General features: G+C 44.2%; 1 protein-coding gene across 1 annotated transcript in view; it reads right to left on the bottom strand.

Moving 5' to 3' along the window:
- PPM1H (protein phosphatase, Mg2+/Mn2+ dependent, 1H) overlaps positions 1 to 20,439 on the bottom strand; it is a 76,193-nt gene that overhangs the window by 8,645 nt on the left and 47,109 nt on the right. The window contains exons 6-7 of the mRNA XM_009327686.1: positions 7,842 to 7,905; positions 6,020 to 6,127 (exon numbers count right to left, since the gene is read on the bottom strand). Of these exons, the coding sequence (XP_009325961.1) occupies positions 6,020 to 6,127; positions 7,842 to 7,905 (172 nt within the window). The remainder of the gene's footprint in view (positions 1 to 6,019; positions 6,128 to 7,841; positions 7,906 to 20,439) is intronic.

Here is a 20,439-nt window from a genome sequence, read left to right as displayed (position 1 = left end):
CGACACCCCCCGTTGGCAGGTCCAACGCTGGATCCAGGATTGGTGATTTCTTTATCTCTCTCTCTCTACCTCTCTCCTGCTTCCCAGTTCTCCCTTTCTCTTTTTCTCTTCTCCTCCCCCTTCTCGCTCTCTGTTTTGATGTTGTTAAGCAATACAAGGCCTACCTCAACTCCTCACAAAGCCGCTTAGCTTGTATTATATATTAAGACATAGAGGGTTGATGTTTATAGAAGTGTTCGTGCCATTAAAGTTGGAGTTTGTTTTTGGACCTTGAGCGTTATTTCACCTTAATCCACGCCGAGGGGATTTGCGGATCTTAGTCACTCTCCCCTTCTCCTAGGTGGGACGTGACACCATGCATCACTGATTTGAATCCTCCCGAAATGAACAATCTTGTCTGACTGGGGAGTGGCACTGGGGCGGATAAGAAACTTGTCAAAGCTACCTGCAGCCAATCCACAGGTCAAAAGGTCTAAAACCTTGGTGTAGCACAATGCTAGAGCAATGCCAAGAACAGATCATTCTACCAAGAGCATGTTTAGTTTTTGGGGAGAAGAAAAAAAAAATTCAATCACTAATTATGAGTAATCTGGGAACAAGGTAGTTACTTCATAAAAGAAGGTAGTTACTTCATAAAAGCAAAAGCTTTGTGAACTGAACACCTCCAGAAAGGGTTGTAACTGAGAAGGAACTAGATGTCAGAAGAGGTGCAGAGAAGGGCAGTGGGGTGAGCAATAAGGGATGCTAGGCTGGTACCCAGGCTAAGGAAAAAAGAGTGCCAAGGTTACAGGAGGCAAGCTTGGGGCAACTTCAGGTAAGATTCTTGTATACAAGGACCAGTTGAACATGCAACAAAATGTTCACTGAAAGGCAGCTTTGTCTGCCTTCCAGTTACCACAGCAGCAACACATTAGAGCAGCCATGTCCACATAGTACTTAATTTTTTCTTAAGCTCTTTCTTTCTGTCTTTCCTCGGATTTCTAAAATACAGCGGTAGGTGGCCCTAGTACGTTGCTGACAAAAATGAGTTAATTTAGAGCTGTCCAGTCTATCGTAGGTTCAGGTTATGCTCACAGACCACCTTGTCCAGGCGCAGAAACAACCCAGCTCCTAACCCTTCACCTTTCTGCTAGCAGCTTTTTTCTAGTTCTTACTTGGGTCAATGAGGGTCTCTTGCAGTAGCGACACTGCCTTCAGATGGACACAGAGCAGCGTGACAGCAGAGCTCCCAGAGGCACACAGGTTGGGCAGCACCACCAGGGCGTGTGTAATGGATGCTCAGACCAGCAGGGCTCACTCAACATCCACTCCACACACCCCACACTGTGCAACACCCCATAGCATACTCCACACACGCGCTACAAAAAAGGCGAGAGTTTCAGAATGACAGAGATCCAGGGAGTTACTTAAGTGCCTGCAACAGCAAGCAACCCCGCAGCCCTGTAAATCTTATGTGACCAAAAGCAGCTCATTGCCTCCAATGGAAATTACTACGTTTTAATTTTTTTTTTTTTTAAATTCCAGAGCCAACCTACCTAACCACTGTCTCCCTTCCCACAGCTGTATTTTGGGAAACTAAACAACAGCGAGGTTTAAGCGACGTTCTGTCTGCGACATAAGTTTTCACAAAGCTGCACACAGTACTGCAAAACAGTATCACACAGCCCCGCTAGCGCAGATGACGGCTGGCCAGACACCATCCAACAGCACAAAGACTTCCTTAACTGGTGCTGCACCCTTGACAAATTTCCTAGCAATTCTATCCAGAATCTTCAGGCCTTCCCTCATGACTCATTGCTTCTGCAGCCAGACGTCAATCCTGATAGTGCTCCACAAAACTCACGTTCTCTGCCCCAAACGCCTTGGGCTACCTATGCTTTGTCCTCTGCCTCCCATGCTGTCTCAAGAGCCTTGCCACCAACTCCCCCCAGCTTCCCGGCCCCTTCTGTGCTGCCCTGGCAAACCTTCTCATGCTAACATCTCTCTGGAGCATCAGGGCACCCCTCAAAGGAGCCCAGTTTGGTCGCCATACTTCCACCATCCACTGATGTCTTGATGTGGAGCAGCTGACCTGTTACCTAGCTGAACTTGACTTTAGTAACCAGAAAATGTAAAAAGCCAACTGTAAGGAAGGAGCACCACCTTGGCAGCACAAACATCCACGACAGTAAGAGTTGGGTTACGCTATATTTTATTCTGACTGGTACTTACAAACCTCTGCTGGTAGGTAACAGTGGGTACACACCACTAGAGCCCATAGTCGCACATGACATCTTTCTGAACATGTGTAATGCAGTTTGTCACATAACACCTTTCTTCAATCCAGATATTTGTTTCTTATATTGCTCACCTACATGCAGTCAAGAGCGCTGAGAAAAATGCTCTGGGTAAGCAACGAACAAACAGGTGGGCTGGTTTTACATTTACATTTCAAATGGATCTACCCACCGGACAAAACCTGCGTTTTGCTGCCGAAAACGACCACGGCAGTTCTGCGAAGGTGCTGCGGCTTGTTTGCCAGGTTTGTTTTTAAGAGGCAGCCAACGCGAGTCCCTGCGGCTTGAAAACTGTTCACAACAGAGTGACACGCGAGCCTGCAGCCACCTGAGGTGCTCCTCAGCAGCCAGCCCCGGGGGAATTCAAGCCAAACAACAGCCTGCATTCACTCGCCTGCACTATTGATCAACTCGGCTACTTCAATAAATTAAGCCCTTTCTTAATTGTGTCGTCCCTTTTTATGCGCAGTGTTATCCAGCACAGCTTCGCTGGCAAACGACAAGATCTTTCAATACCACCCTCCAAGTAATTTATATGTAAATAATAAAAAGCGGGTCCCAACACTGCTCCCTGCAGCACTCACCAATTAATCTCCTTTTAGCTTTTTACTGCCACCCTTTGTTTCCTGCCCTTTAGCCAATTTCCAGTAGACTGTGCCAACTTTCCACTTAATCTATAGCTTCATATCTTTTATATTAATAACCTGTGATGCAGAACAGCTTCTCAAATGTTTTCTGAGAAATCAAAGTGCTCATGCAAGACCATCTACTGCATTTCTTTTTTTTTTTTTTTTTTTTAATTCTCTGGTAGACATAACCCTGAAGGACTTCAAGCTACAAGCGGGATGTTTGCTTCTTGAAACCACCTTGACTCCCTTTGATCAAACAGTACTTCTCTAAGTATTTGCCTTGCTTGTTCCTTTAAATGCTGTAATTCCAAAAGATTTCTCCAGAAGGCAGATGTGAATCTAAAGTGGTCTCCTCTGACATAGTTGTGGAGTTGTCAGAAAGATTTTACAAACATAACAGAAGGGTAAAAATTCTCCTTCATTACCTTCTTATCATTCGCTGTGGTGGCTGGCTTCAGGTGCATTGCTGGCAAGGGCCAAACGCTGCCATCAGAGCCACACCTCTCCCACCAAACGGCTGAGCTGCTGTTCGAAAAATCTCAGGATGAAATTCTGCTTTTCAGCTGCAACAAGGTGGATCTTGCTGAGCTTTAAAAAGCAGAATTTCCTTCTGAAAGCTTTCAAATGAACTGTTCCATTATGAAAAATAAATATTTAATTCCATGCCAGAGAGCCTCAGCCATGGCTTGCCTGCTTTGTGCTACTCCAGTTCATTATAAAAGGCTCAATTCTCTAGAGCTCACCAACCTGCAGAAGTCCTCCAAATCTGGTCTCGTAACAGCTGAGCCACTGAATCCTGATTACATTTGTCAGTCTTGTCTACATGACTTCTCCTCCCATAGCCTGGCACTCTCTCAAAGTATCATTTTACACCACCCTCAAATTACTTTTATATGCCTATTTCTGGATGTAGTCTCAGGGATGCTTACCTTTCCTTCAGCTAAATTTTGATGGACATGGCATACTAGAGCTTTGTCACACTGGAAGTAAAATGTTCTGAAAACTTGCCACATTGCCCCCCAACTTAGGAAAGGATGCTGTAATTATGGCACAGAAACAGAAGCCAGAGGACTTGGATCCTCCCTCTGTCATGACTCACCGCGTGCCTTAATTTCCTGTGCCTCCCCTTTTCCAGGTCTGGAAACCAGACATTGTGCTTCCCTACCTCTATATAAACAATTCGAAATCCAATGCTGCACAAGGGCTAAATATGACTGCTGCTTGACGCCACTGCCTTTACTTCCAAGTGCCAAGCTTCCCAGATGGCAGCATAAAGACGTTGTTTCTTAATGCTGGTTTCTGTGCAAGGTGCACTGTCCATGTATGGACAGAACAAGTCAGGGAAGAACACGAGGAGATAAAGCACTGGGACTTTCTCTGGGAAAAGAAGGAAGAGATGATTAAGAGAAGGTGCAATGGAAAGCAGGCTGGAGCATATGTTACTTCCTAATAAAATTGAGGGCTTTTTTGCCAGTATCTCAAGATTGAGGTGGCTAGTGCTCTGTCCTTCCTCCTCCTGCCCTCGTACATTTCTGCTGAATTTAGCTGTGAAGGGAATGTGGAAAAAAAGCCAATTTTGCTTCCCTTTTGTGAAGCAGTTAAGAGATCCTGAAACGTGGATAGCATATGAACTGGATGTCATATTCCAGAATTTGAACACGTACGACACTCCACACAAATCAGAAAAGCCCATGAGAAGCTTTAGTTTATACACACAGACAAATACTGCAGCAGCAACTGGCAGAGATGATACTGCTGAGATACTGTGCTGCAGCCATTACATACCCCAAAAACACTGGGTCTCAACATGCAAGAAAGAAAAATAAATGGGTAGAATTGCATCATTTCGCTGGCACTAAACAAATCCATCACAGTGATGAGGGCAGAGCTGCTGCCCGCCTGGCTGAGAACAGCAGCAGGTCCCAAGCGAGGGTTACCACATATTCAAAGGGGGGGAAAGGGAAGGTACTGGATTGACAGCAAGGAAATGTGAAGAAGGGGCTGTCTGTAGATCTCCTCCTTTTCTTCAGGGCCAGAATCTCTCAGCACCTTTTTAATTTTTATTTTTAAAGTCTCAAAGATGTTCTAAGCAAGGTTAATTTAATAATTTGGTTCCTTCCTAGCAGTATTATGCCATTTGTGTATTTTCATTCTTTCACACTGCTATAGCAAGCAACAAATTCAAGGTCAAATACTGGGTATGGTTAAAACTCCAGCAAACCAGTTGACAGTGGACGGCTCTCAGCGTTTGGGCCACGGAAGCAAAGCCTCATCTTTTTGTGCTGTCATTGGATGGTTTGCCCTTGCTTAATATTTTATGAAAAATATGTGTCATTTGGAAAAAAACCCCGAGGTTTGCATGTTTCTTTTTAACAAATACATTCAAATCCCTTTGGAAGGCTCGATATCCTTCACTACAATTGTCTCCGGTGGTCAAAAACTGGAATTGTTTGTGGCAAGGCAAGCCAAAATAATGGAGGTATTCAAAACTACCCGTAACACAAATACCGCATAATCCTCTCGTTATGCCATCATTTGGGAATGCACACTGCCATTATTTGGTGTTTGCACAAAACCATCATAAAGAATTAAGAACTGGAGGTGAAGGGGCAGACAGATGGAAGCATAAAGCACCCTTCCAATCGCTCTTGGCATTTTCCTGCTTAAGAGTTGATCTGGTATCCTCCGTGTAATGCAGGATACTATGCTATCGTGGAAGACATCCAGTGCTCCCTTCTGGAGAGCACAGATTTACATCAGCTTCTGTGAAGGCAGCATGATCTAGGCCTCAAGGGGAGCTGGAGCATGAGGTGGGGAGAGATGGGTGTCTGTCACACTGAATGGCAAGGCTACGGGGTAACCATAGACCGGGGAGTGAGAAGGCATCAATGCTCTGCCAGGGATCTGGAGCAACAAGTGGCAGAGCACATAGCTGGGGAACTTATAACGTTCCTGCTATGTGGATGTTACTAACATGCTGCACCTTTGGGAAAGGCAGCACGTTACCTGGATTGGACCACAGTCAGAATGGACAATTTGGGAAGAACAAATAAGCACACTAAGTGTATTTGTTTCTCTCCCACAAATCAGATAGTTGAACCTTGGCTGTTTTACCTCGGGAGATGAGGACAGGAAAGGTTTGATGTATATATTGGAGTCGTGCACTTTCAGGTCATGGTCTCCCAGTCCTCGGGTCACTCCAATCGTTGCCATAACTCTAGCCTGGAAAGAAAGAAAAGCGATGGGATCAAATCGTGTTACTTGCACTGTGTCAATAAGGAATGAGATAATATTCCTACTCTATAACTGCCAGTTAGGGATGAATTCCCTTTTTTCTCCCAGAAACGCTAGATTTAACACAGCTAATCAACTTCTAAGCTTTTCACACTCACGTCATCTCCATTTCTTTCATTATTCCAAGCTTTGTATTCATCCACATCCCAGTCTGTGTACACCCATCTTAGACTGTGGCCATCTGTAAGGAACTGGGACTACGGAAACCCAACCCAGTCGCCTTGCTGTCCCACACCAGTCTACGAGCGCATTCCTTCAGCAAATTATACTGGTAGCAAACAGGTTTTATAAAAAGGATGAGGACCCTGATTACTCACCTAAGAAACCTGCGGCCTCTTCCTATTGACATATTGCTGTATATTCCCTTCACCAAGGAAAAGTGCCGAAGGCCACCTTAAATTGCTGAACACGCAGGTGGCGGTGGCACTGACCACAGTGGAGAGCCGGTCCAGGGCAGGTCTGCTATTACCTCAGATCTACCACTTCCTTCCCCAAGCACCTTCCTCTGTGACATGAGCTGTTTCCGAAGAGGTACTGGGCTCTTCTTCATTAACGCTTCTCCAAAGACTGACCAGGCAGACTGCCTCATGGGGAACCTTGCCCTCTGCCCTCTGCATATCACTTCCCGCAAACTCCAGTTTAGCTGCAGCAGCTTCTGAACAAGAGAGCTCACAGCATCAATAACAGCGAGCAACTGACTCAAAATTATTTTGCTTCGCTAACCCCTGGCTCCGTAAGGGAATCAGAAAGTAAATTAAAAAGATGTGCATGAAATGTTTTGCAAATAATTATAAACCTAACCAACTTCAGAGATAAGCTGCAGGTCTGAACCTTCAAAACTTGGACTAATTTTGAAAAGCGTGTATTTTTGCATTGAGGTAAGAACCTAATGCAGCAGGGGAGCATTATTTAGAAACACAGCAAGCATACCAATATCGGCAAACTGACACCACTGCGTCCTTATATTGATCCTATTGCTGCATCCAGCTAAGCTTGCTGAGACCAGCACTGATGATCTCACTGTTCTTAATCACGGAGCTAGAAACAAAGTACACCCAAACAGAACAGTTTGTTTCTCCCTTTCAAGAAAAAATATCAGCATTCACACATCAGAAAAATTCAACAGTGAGTTCACGTACACTAGCTGAAGAAGATATGGTTAAGGGGTGTTATACTTCCCAAATCCTGCCCTGATCCCTCCCCTTCCTAAATTAGGGGTTTGCATCTCAGAGCACTCTAAAATGTTATTAAATATCCTTCTGCTTTGTCTTCAGCAAACATGAAGTATTTTGCTATCTTCATCTAGCCTAGTTATATTTTACAATGAAACCAGGAACATTTTAAGTCAATTATTTAAGACAGTCTCATTGTAGCCTACTTACAATGAAAGAAAAACAAACGCAAACTGAACAGCAAATGACTATGTTTGCTATAAAAATGCTTTCTAGTATGTTGAGCTCCCCCCGCCGCCCCCTAGACATGAGACTGATTTATGACAGAACCAAGATATTCTTTCAAGCTGTCAAAACGATAAAATAAAGAGATACTGAGTGGAAAACACTGGACTGCCACAGGCTAAATCGAGTGGTAAACAGCACAAAATTCCTTCTTCCTTTCGTTTGAGGAAAGCAAACATGCCCACCTTCTTGCCTTCTCCGTATATAAGGGGAAACTTCAAGTCATCTTCCTCAATGGTTTTGTATGCCCTGTGGGGAGAGGACAAACAACATTTATAAAGCTTGCACTCAATTAGTGACCCAGTGCCCTGATCCAAGCAGCTGTGATTAAAAAAAAAAAAAAAAACAAACCATTATTTTTCCTAGGGATTCTATCTTTGACACAAGATGTAAATTTCTTTTTCTGTGGAAAGATTTTCCCTAAAGAATTATCCATTTTACCAAAAGGAAAAGTGAACACGAGGAAATATCTAACATGCCGAGCTGCTCCTATTGCTTGCAAGGAAAAAGAGGTGGACTAGAATAACATCCTAATCAGGTAGGATATCGTTGGCTATAGCAGCAGCTACACCGTAATACAGTGTCATAAAAAAAACCCCAACCAAACAAAAAAATACCAACCCAAACCCACCAAGAAGCTAACCGATGACTAGATTCACACAGTTAATGTGAAATGGTGAGCAACGACAGGATGTGTACACAGTCAAAGTGTGAAACAGCTCTCCGATCCTGTTCTCACCTTTCAGGACCACTTAAACCAAGACAAGCTTCACGGGCTGAAGAGTCTTAGAAGGATATTTAGTGCTCATTCGACCTTGACTGCAACAGTCAAGGTTGTCAGAGATTTCACGTTTCACAGCAGTTTTCCCATGGCCAAGAGACGAGAGATGTAAATGCTCATGCTCGGATTCTGTTTACCACATGCCTGCGTACTCTACCTTTTACACACCCAGCTGTTGTCACTGATGAGGTGAGAAGGTGAGCAATTTTGCCATTGAGAAATAAATAAATATAGATGTGTGTCATTCTCATAAGCTGTAGAATCCTGTGGTTTGTATTACACACGATCGAGCTGAGGTGCTGGGGAGCTTCATTGGTTAAAGTACCTCACCCCAGAGGGACACGCTTTCCTTCACACCACAAAATTGTCCCTCCCCAGCCTTTCCCTGTATGTCGTCCTTCCCTCCTGGCCCACCCCAGCCCAAAGCCCTCAGGGTGATACCAAAATCATGCCCTGAGCACACGAGTCAGCGCTACCAGCCAAAGTGGAAGGGACAAGCAGGAAGAGGGCAGGTGCCGTGGCGGGGCCCCTGCCAGCCCCTGCTGCATGGCTCTCCAGCCGGGCTGGCTGCTTGAGCTCTGGGGAGTCACATTCAATCATGTTTAAGCAATGTTAAGGCTGTGACACAAACCAGCAGGAAATTAAAAATTAAGGGTGAAATCCTATATTGTAATCGAACTGCCCTCTGCTTCACCAATATATGGCATAGACCTGGGATCAATAAATGGTGCTGTATTACACAGCTGCATCACCTAGGCAAGCCTCAGACTTTAAGGGTAGCACAGACATTTAAGCCCCACCTTTACATTTCCCAGTAATCACAAGTAGGGCCCATATTAGGGTTTGGGGGTTAGGGGAGGGGTAGAAAAAAGAAAAAAACAACCAACACACAAAAGAAGAAACTAGTGGAGGACTCCGCTCCCATACTACAAAACATCACTAGCTGTGAAATCCCAAAACAGATCCAAGTGAGGTTTGCAAAACACAGTGGGTCCTTCATGGGAGACCACGTAGTCAAGAGTATCTTGGGTATATAACCATGATACTTGGGCATCTCTGTAAGAGACAATACAGTGAAGGCATTTAAATGGCATTTTGTACTGGGGAGGGCAAACAGATTAGCTCTTAAACCAAACAAAAAGGCACAAATCACTACAAGTAGCCAGCATGATAATATTTCCCTGATGTTTAAATCCTGGAATAGCATTTTGTTGGGAAGGATGAGTCAGTCATGGACTTTGCTCTTGTTCCTTCCTTTGTTTCCAACAGGGAATAGCTAACATCTCTGCCTCACTCACTAACTTGGATATCCTGGTTTGAATGTGGAGGAAGAATTTTACCATCCCGGCTGCTCATGAACATGTCCCAAAGCTTCCAGCTGGACCTACAGTGCTGAGAGCCCTGGCGAAACCTCCTTGAGGAGGAGTCTGAACTCCTTCCTATTCCTTGCAAAGAGCCAGCTGTGCTCTGACACCAAGAAAAAGGGTATCAGCTGAGTCCATATTGGGCATCAGAGTCAAATGACTAATCAAACCACAAGCCTGACAGGCCCACAAACTATATTATCTGTAAGGTAACTACAAATACTTAAGTCTGAAGCCCCCACTTTACACTGTCCTGTAAGTAGCCAAAAACAGGGATCAAGTTTTCTTTCCTCTCTCCCCTCCTTCCTTATATTCTCCTGCGTAGCACCTCACACTGACTGCACTTTAGGAAGAAGGAGAAAGAGAAGGGGTGAAAAAAGCATCATTCAGGCCGGTGTCCTTCAAAAGAACGGTCCCCACTGCCAAGTCCAGCATCTTTTATGGAACCACCACAAGGACCATCATCCCTAGGGCCTTCAACTGCTACGCAACGGTGCAAAGTTGCTGGAAGAGGCCATGTTGCAAGGGCTGAAGCTAACTTGTTTCATCAGCAGATTACGAAGGGCAGCTGGCTAGCCTATGACCTCTGAAGCTATGCGACTAAGTGAGGGAAGCCCAGAGGGCTGCAGTGATTTGTTTTGTGGTTTCTCACAGAAAATCACCTCTTAGGCTCAGAACTTCGGTGGCAAGACTCATCTCAAACACGCTTTTTTTGCTGATGTTGCTATTGCCTGAAAAATTATCAGCACTTGAAAAACAATGCTCAGAACTGCAATTGCGGCAGTGGAGCTGGCACAGACACATTGAAAAGCAACCTGAGACACTCTAGAAAAGTACCTATGTCCTGCATTACTAGTAAACAAAATTAATAATATATACGAGCGTGTGGTTTGCTGCAAGAGAAGGATGAAGGACAGCTTTTCAGCTAGCAGCTCAGCAACTGCACTGGGGAGAAGGAAGGAAGGAAGCTATGAAGTTCATTTTGATTTATGCCCTGTGAAATCTCCTGTACTTTGTGTGTTTATTTCACACAAGCTACAACCTTCTGGACTATTTCACTTGATTTTATGTAGTAAAGTTGCATTTATACCTTCCTGTGCTGTTTAGAGTGTGCTGTATATAAAGATATAATATGGCAGTAGGTATATCAAACACAGACATATGGAGAACCTGAGGGGGTTGTTTGGCTTTTTTAGTGCCAACATGGCCTTATTCAGCCATCTACGTAATTCAGCCTAGCTCACTGTTTTAACAAACACAAACACAGGGTTGCAACCCTCCACTCTCCCCATCTTTCCCATCCGCATCCCAGGAGGTCTCAGTGGCCACCAGGGCATGACAAGACAGGTTATAGAGACAAAGCTATGCTATTGCTTGCTGCTTTGAATGAGCCTAAATCCTGTCAAGTGCTTCTGCCACGTAAACCTCTACTTTTCCAAATTGAAAAACAGTAGGGCGGAGGGGGGAGTAGAAAAGGCGAGCTTGTGCCCAGCTAGATCTAGCTGCATTTTTTTCAGTTAACTTCGTTTCTTCTTTTCATTTCAAAAGAATTATGAAATGCTACTGCTGTCCAAAAATACTGAACTAGGGCTTGACATATGTACCACCCACAAAGTTACATTTGGACTCAGGATCAACATTTTGAAAAACCGGGCCAAATCACACTGGGAGCCAAAAGAGATGTCAGAACGAAAGAACTAGGACTGACACGATGTTACTCATATGCTAACTGGAATCTGCTCTAAATACATGGCGAAATAATCACCAGAAGCTGCTAAATGCACAAGACAATCTACAGAAGATGTTTCCTATAGTGAGGAGGTCATTAGCAGTGCTTTAGGCACTCTTTAAATAAGAGATTACCAAAGTTACCTGCATATTGCTGGGTCAGAATTTGAAAAACTGGTCAGCTCCCAAATACAGATTTCAGAGCCAAAACCCTAGATAATTTCTTACATGTGTTACGCATTCTCCTGCCATGTAATTTGTTCTTAAAATTGGCCTTCTGAAAGCACATAGAAATTCATGTAAGAGTAGAAGTTGTTGATGACCAAAAAAAAAAAAAAATCCACTTTTTTTTTTTAACAGCAAACTGTGTAAGGTTACTGGTCATGACAAGTATTGCGTTGGCAACCCCAGGCACAACAGATGGTGGCAAAAACACAATCTACCCTGACCTGGAAGGCTCAGTTCTGTGAATGATAAGGGAATCCAAACTCCGTGCTCCGCTTTTCCATAGTGCTTGGCTTTAGAAACTCTGTATCACATCTCTGCTAGTGACAACTGATAGTAAACTGAGAATTAAACCTGAGCAGGAGCAAAAAGAATGATCAAGGGGCTTTAGGTAGAAGCATAGAGCAAAACCCACTTGTGGCAAGCAAGCAAGAAAAAGCACTACGGTTTCAGAAGTGCCCTAGTTCATACTGAGTACAAGGATGAAGGCTCTCCTTTGAGACAGGTTTGTGGAGGCAGTGTATTTCTAGCACTGCTTTGCTACCACTCTGGAAATAAACCCAAACCCAGAACCACCTCCAAACACCCCCCAAAAAAACGCCCTACAACAAAACCACCTCAGCTAATCAACCAACCTCCTGTCCCCCAAGCTCAACTTTCCTTGGTCATACCAATAGAAAACAAGACTTTAACCTCGAGCAACACAAAACTTGACAGAAACATTTTTTTCCCCCTCCCACACAAGGAATTGGTGGATTGGAGCTAGCCCTTTGGATAACAGAGCTTAAATCACCGACCCAAAAGGAACTGTTTATCTGTACTGTCTATTGAACTACAGGCATTAAACCAGTATAAGCGCGTGCTTACTACCAAGAAGAAAAAATGTGTAGCACAGGTTAGGCACAGAGCCACTGAAAATTATGTAATTTATGGCTAGATCCAGCCATAATTTTTTAAAAATGTCCTTACACATATGTGCTTCTGCAGAGTCAGGATCTCTAAATCCAGACAGCACTGTCTGATACTAAGTACCCTCTAGGTAGGTTAGCTTTAATGTTCCAGTGCCTCGGTACCTTTCCCCTATTATTCATCTGACATAATTTAATGAGGCAAAACTACGATAAACAAAGATAATAAAAGCACACAAACTACAGTAGTGTTTGTTAAGAGAAAAGATGATGGCAAACCCAAATGGATTAAAGTCGACAGATGCATGTGCACATACGCACAAAACAGGTTTTAGGGAAACATCTACTCTAAACCAAGATACTCTCATAGGGTTTCTTTCAGGTAAAGAGGAAAACATACAAGTTTTAAAACGTGTTTTTCCCAGAAAATTCAGAAACTCCTTCTTCTGAACCTGAAACTGTACAACATTTCATTTTGCAAATCCCAGTTCTGTCTACCCATCTACAAATTAAAAAACAGCATTAAAATATCTCAGCATGGCTTTTAAACATATATGATCTCTGGCTTGGTCAAATCAGACCGGCATGTGAGCTCTGGACCTCCAGGGAGCCTTCACTATAGTATACAGTCCTAAGACAGAGTCTGGACTTTGTCTTCCACAGGAATATGTGGTGCTGGGGGACATGTCCTCTCCAGACATTCTCCTAAGCAAAACAAACTCCATTCATCTTGGCCAGCCCATTTTAAAGATTCAAGCACCAGCATCTTCTCTCAGGCATTTCCCCGGAGCATGGCTGATTTTTTTTAGTCTATTTACCTGTACTGGAGGATTAAAATAGAGAGGTAGAGGAAAAAGGCATGGAGAAGGCGGCCAAGTACCTAGAGAAGTCCTTGCCGAAAAAAAAAGGGGGAAAATCAGGAAAAAAAATTAACTGAGGGTATGTATAAGCACCCTCCCCTTGTTGCTTTTCTGCTCAGGAGTCTGGGAGGGACAGAGCAAGTGTACTTGCTACTTGTGACTGGTTGAGCTTCCACCACCCACGAGCGACTGAAACTGTGTGCAGACATTGCAGCTGCACAAGTTGATCCATGTTCTGCAACAGTCTCAGCAGGCCAAGTTTTTTTTTCCCAGCGAATTTGCTGTCTTGAACACTTCTAAAAATTTACTTCATCTCTTCTACTTTTAAAAGATTAACAGGAAGGTTTGTCAGCAATTTACTCTGGAGATAGAGGGGTAGGGGAAGTGGGCTGTTAACACCCTATGGGCTTAATGCACTGTGATGGACAGAAGAACCGTTTGTAAATTCACATTTTGCTGTACTTCTTATTAAAAGGATGTGGTGAGGCAGATGGGAGAAAGATTACATGTTTGCCTCACAGTGCCTGCTCCACACTTGCTAGCTGCAATCCTCTGCAAGGAAAAGAGATTGCTGCTAAGGAGGAATCGTGGACCAAACTCTTCTGGGAAAGATCGCTGCAGCGTAGGATGGGGGAGGCAGTGAGACACAGCAAGCAGAGACCTCACCATCCCACAGCACTGCTGGAAACTCCTCTGAGGAGCAAGGGGCCTCCTCTCAGCCGGGAGCAGAGCCATAAGTCAATCCTGGGTGGCAACAGAAAGAAAGAGGATTTCCTAGGGACCCAGCAGAGGTTATGTCAAATTTGTGCAGCTGGGGAAGCCAGAGAAAGCAGGAGTGGGGAAAGAGACTTTACCTTACCAGGAGGAAGAGTTGTTTTTGCTTGGGTTTTCAGATTGAAGATTACCTTATTTCAGTTTAGTTTCTGTCTGATAAAACAGAGCTTTACAGACTGGGAGCCTTTTGTTCACCCTTGCATGTGTGGCACCTGATCTTGTGCCAAGGCAAAGCCCAAGCAGAATTACACAGCCATGCAGGAACAGGCCTTAGATGTGCTGCTTCCAGAAGGAGATGCTCCTGCAGAACGTGACTCAGACCAACCTCATTCTTGTCAGGCTCACTTGGCCCTGAGAGGCCATTTACAAAACGCTTTACCCCAGACTTAAGTCTTCTCTTTTGTTGCAGCACTATTACTTTCTTGTTTCTGCTTTCTCCTGCCCCGAAGACACTGGCTCAGCTCCTGTGGCATGTGTGCACTTGGGGAAAACAGAGCCATTCGTCACTGTCAGGAGATGTGCTGTACGCAGCAGGTCAGCTCTCACCTCCTGCTGCTCCTGCAGCGAGGGCTGCAAATCTTGAAAAGATGCATAACATGCACATTGCAAACAGCCATTCATCATCGCAGAGCTGTGCCCCAGACACCTAGGCACAACCCAGCAAGCTGCTCTGGCTGCGTGCACCGAAGAGGCACGTCCCATCCCGCTCCTGGCTACCTCGCAATGAGAGACGAGAGCAAAGACAAAAAAAAGCAAGACAAGTGGCTGTGGATTACAGTTTCTGCTGCAAAAATGACATCCTCTCTCTCCCTTCTCCAGAAAGGCCCAGTGCTGCAAAGGTGGCCCATAATCATTAAATTATGAAAATGTAAGTTGCTGGGAGGAAATTAATACCAGGCATGACTGGGGAAAAGGCTGCTTTCTTGTGAAGTAATTATGAAATTAAAATTTGATCTCTCCCTGGCGATTGTACAAAGGATATGGCTGAGGTCTTGAACACAACAATACAGCCAGGATTTCAACAGAAGAAGCACAGAAGGTTTCACTAGACAAAAAAGCTCAATTAAAAAGGGGGGGTGGGGGGGGTGGGAGAAAGGATGACTTTTTGTAAATTACATGAATTTGGCTAAAAGGCACAATCAAGCAGGTTACGGCACAGGGTTTGCAGACTTCCAATTACTTTTTACAAGTTGGAATCAAGCTGTTAGGAAATGCAGCTTATCTGAATAAGACTAATAATGCTAAGCTAATTAGACCCACAGGCATTAGCCAGCAGATAAATTCAGGCCGAAAAGAGAGACACTGTCACTTTAAATACTGCCCTGGGATCGGTGGAAAAGCTAATGAGGAGTGTCAGTTGGGGCTGTTTTATTAGGTGGTTCTCCAGAGGATATAGCCCGAGGTTTCTGTAGCAGGGCTTCTGTGCTTGATTCAATAAATCAATTTATATTAAAGGGGGGCGCAGCGCAGGCGCCTGCTCCATAAAGCATTTCTGTGGCATTTCTCAATCTGCTCAGGCACTCCTCGGGCAGGCTACCTGAACGCGCTGTCAAAGGACATCGAGCCCAGCAATAAAGAATAAGATAGCGGCTGCATTAGCAATATTTGTTCAAATCAGCTCGCACATTACCAAGCAAAACATGTACATTGGCTCTCACCGGGGTATTCTGGATCCCCAATAAGTGATTAATGAGAGCCTGGTTTTTGTGAGCCGGAGTCTGAACCGCAGACAGCAAGGCGGGCTGCACAATGAAAGCAAAAGGCATCCATCCCAAACAAAATAAAACGGCTTGAAAAGTGAAGTTGCTTTTATAATCAGATGCTTAGAGGCTGAAAGACATTCCCTTTTGGAAAGAAAAGGGCGAGCGCAGAGCAGGCTGGCGGCTTTCCAGGCAGTGGACAATATTGACTCTAGAATAAAATGGGTTTTGCTTAGCGCTCGCCCCAGGGCACCAGCTTCCCTGCTTTGGAATAAATCATGCAGGCGGGCGATTCCCTGGCACGGGCTGACCCTCGGGTGGCTAACCGTGTGCCACAGCACCCCCTCACCAGACACACGGACATGGAGCTGGCAAGGGCTCCGCTGGCACCGCGCATACAGTGCGCTCAGAGGCAGTGCCCAATTCCCCCGCTCGCTGCTGCCTTGGGCTTCAGCCCATGACGCGTGGTGGGTACTACACCAGCTTGGACCATTTTTGACAGGACACAGCTCGACTCTGCGCGCTCCTGTAGGGCAAAGGAAGCTGCCAACAAATCAGGTCAAAAAAATGGACTTGTTACTTAGGGCTCTTTTGCTGCCCTAAAATCAAGTCAAAAAGCTAAACCTCTGATCTGGAAACAAGCATTTGAAGAACTCCACTTCAACACGAGCAGCAGAAAGGCCACTGTTTGCGTTCCAAGGAGGACCAAAAAATTAATTTTGAAACCACTAAAGCTGATGCCAGTTGGTGGTGCCTTCTGGATGCCTTTGGTTAAGTGCAGTGCTGTACGGCTCCTCCGGCCCCGCGGGAGGCCAAGGGGAACCCTGGAAGGAGCCACTGTGCCAGTGAGGGACACAGTAAGCCAGAAAACCAGGTTTTGGGAAGGCATCTAGGATATAGTCAGAGCAAAGTACTTCAAAATTGTTCACACTGGATTTACCCACGAGTAAAGAAAACCTGACCAACCGTGTCTTAACTTTTAAAGAAAAGGTGGAGACAGAGAATACTAATTCTGTGCAGTCCTTTAAAGGAGCAGTTATCATCAGGCCTGCTTTTTTCCTCCCATATATTTCTACCTCAGGCTACCCGCATCCCTTTTTAGCGCTGGCAGCACTTTGCTTACGTGGCCACAGTCTTCCCTGATGCTATTGTTGCCAGGACTCGCCAAAGTCACCAGAACCACCCTCCCTCCGATACAAGTTTAACCTCTGCAAGCCAGGGGCCTGAAAACCCCAGCCCAGAGACCCAGCTGTGAAAGACTGTCAGCAACACAGACGTCTGCCAGCAAATTACGGCTCGAGACAGCTCAGAGAGGAGACACAGCTCTTAAGATGCCTTGCCAGCTACAGTACGCGTTTTGCAATGGTTGCTCAACCACAACGCGCGTGGGGCAATAGTGCAGGAGGGGCAGCTGATGGTCAGCTCACACCTAAGTGGGATTTATTTTAGATACATTTATTATGGCGGATTTCTCATCCCGACTGCCAATGCAGAGAAAAGAGAAAGGGTGGGAGAGCCGGAGGGAGAAGGGAAAGGCTGGTCTCAAAGCAGTTACAGGCAGCCTGGACTAGTGATGCGGTACACATTGCTGGATCAGTGGTTGTCCTAATGCTGTGGGGAAACTTGGCAGCTCTGCTACCACTGTGGGCTGTTGAGACAAAGCCAGTGTGGAAACTTCACATGAAAAAAGAAAAAAAGAAAGAAAAAGCAAAAAGCAAAAAAAAAGGCCAAATGCATTATGACAAACGCAAAGACAATAACCTTTTGTAATCCAAACAAGCTGGGCAAGCCAAGCCATTGTTGAGAATCTGAAAAGCTCCAGAGCACAGGAGAAGGGTAAAAATGAAGAAAAAAAAAAAATCATACAGCTTCTAGTAGAAAACACAGAAAGTTTCCTGAATTTTAAAATAAAACAGTTCATTTTCCTGAGGAAACATCATAGCAGAGAGAGTTTTACACCGTCTCACTAAAGGAGTCAGTAATTAAGAGTGACTGTTTCTTCCTAACATCACCTGCACCTCTCTACATGTACGTGCAAATATCAACACACAGTGAAGTCACTGACGAAGAAAAGGTTCAGACAATTGATCTTCTGCATTGTAAGTGATAAAAGTTTGGCAGCATTTTAGTGTATCAAGCTCTGGCTGGCCAAAGCTCCATCTGACATTTTCTAGAAAAGGAATATATATGCTAATTTATTCTCCATGATAGATACTGTCCTTAGAAACAAATGCAGAACAAGTATGTCCTCAGCCGCTGTGTCCTGATGCGTCAGTTAAATCTAGGAATTAGAAAGGGAAGAAAATAGAAGCAAAACCCTTGAAGTGGAAAACGACCACTGTGAAACACCAGCCACCTCAAACCATCGCCTCTGACAGCCCACCAAGCTGAAAATCTAATGTCTTGTCCACAATCTCAACCATTAAAATTGACTCAGGCTTTTGGATAAATAGAAACAGATTGCTTCTCCTCCACTTAGGAGATCACTGCACACAATTTGATGGAAAACAAGAATCCCTTGGGCAAACACCCTACAAAAAGAAATGGATCCTTATTTAGAAGGGCTCTGATTTCGATAAATGTATGGCGATAGAGCAATCCCCTCACCATTTTATTGTCCTGAGGCAAACAAAGAGGTAACTGGTGCACTAGCTGTGGGATATGGAGCATATAAAAGATTTTGATTTTTTTATTCAGGACAAAAACGTAGCCCCCATTTTCCACTTCCAGCCAGAAGTCAAAAGGAACAGCAGGGAGAGGTAGCCTCGTAACAGTCTCCACATGCTTTTGCTTGGCACAGGCCACCTCTTTCTGGGACAACACTGAGGTGAATTACTGTGACTTGAAAATTCAAGTCTGAAGTATTTATTCTGGAATAACTGCTTACAGCTAGGCGTATTTGTGCTAAACTGGTGGTGATTTTTGCATTGACCATATTAGAATCTGTAACTGGATCAACATGTGTCCTACACTCCAGGAAATTCAGAAAAATCAACAGGAAAATCAACTCTCTTCTCCCCCCTGCCATATGCTAGAGTTAACAGAGTTCACACACCAGTACTGAAAAACAAGACATTGAATCAAATCTGCCATCCATTTAGACTTACCCAAGCTCTTCTACCTTACTCATTATTCTACATTTAAAATGTGTTCCTTCTTATTTATCTTTCTTCTAATACCAAACAGTATTAGCTATGCAATAACCATTTTGAATAAGGTGAAGTGCCATGCACAGATTCACAAGTGAGGTACAAACTGATATACAGAATTATCTCTTCATTTAATTTTTAACCATTCCAACCCTGTATGCATCCCAACATTCCGCTGGTGATTTTGACAAGAAAAATCACAGTAAGCAGAACTTCCAACTTCCAGAGCTTTTTGACATGCCTCTCAAGTTCATTTGGAGTGTCTAGCGTGCACAAATAGTTATTTTTCCCCTCTTCATGCTTTACTTGGTATTTATCAACACCAAATTTGATCATTGTGATGCCCATTCATGTATATCACTTAATTCTTTGCAGTTCCTCACGGCCCTTCTTGTTTATTAGGAAAAGAACTGTGGTGTCACCTGCCAATGCTGCAACTTCAACCATTCTAACCTCATTTCCTTTCCAGACCACTAACCAACCGGGGAAACACAAAACAACTCCCATGAACCTGGAAAAACCCTCTTTGCCTTCCAACCATGATGAAAGAATTCTGCTCTTACCCTCCTCTCAGCAAGTTCTTGGCCCATGAAACTTCTGTAACTCTCCCCCAAATTAGAAGGTTTTTTTTTTGTTTTGCCCCCGCCCCAATAGCATCTCACATCTTGAAAAAGAGCTTTTGGAAGTCTACATGAAGCCATTCTTTATTGATGCCTTCAGAGACATCCGGGATTTTAATAAGAAAACTCCCTTTGCAGAAAATGGGAGAGTGTCTCATGATCTTCCAAACATTATGCTGTTTAAGTCCTCAGTTGATCCAATGTTCTCATTCTGTTCCTATTCTTTTGCTCATGCCTGTAGCCTTTTTAAAATGTGAAGTCATCATTCTCAGGGTGAGACTGCATATTCTACTAGCAGCTGTTCAAGATGATGGACAATGATGGTTATTCCCAGATTAACATGTTCTGCACAAACACTCCAGATAATATTAAACTTAGATCATTATTCTGCCATTAAAACATCATTATATTTATGGTCTATAAAGTATAGGACAAATCAGAAGCATGTGGAGTTGTAGTCGCGTGTGAGCATCTAAGTCTCCAAACCTACAAGAGTTCAGGCTTTTTAACCCCCTCCATTCTTTCCCTTCCTGAAGGGACATTTGCTAAGGATGCTAAAACAATTGTGTTTTAGCAACAGCATGGAAGTGAAGACCATTTGCATATATAGGGCCTTTGCCTTTATAGAATCATCGAATAGTTTGGGTTGGAAGGGACCTCTAAAGGTCATCCAG

This window comes from Pygoscelis adeliae, unplaced genomic scaffold (genome assembly GCF_000699105.1).
Source record: "Pygoscelis adeliae isolate BGI_AS28 unplaced genomic scaffold, ASM69910v1 Scaffold113, whole genome shotgun sequence".
In the NCBI taxonomy this organism is placed as follows: domain Eukaryota; kingdom Metazoa; phylum Chordata; class Aves; order Sphenisciformes; family Spheniscidae; genus Pygoscelis; species Pygoscelis adeliae.
This window is presented reverse-complemented; position numbering and strand designations above follow the sequence as displayed.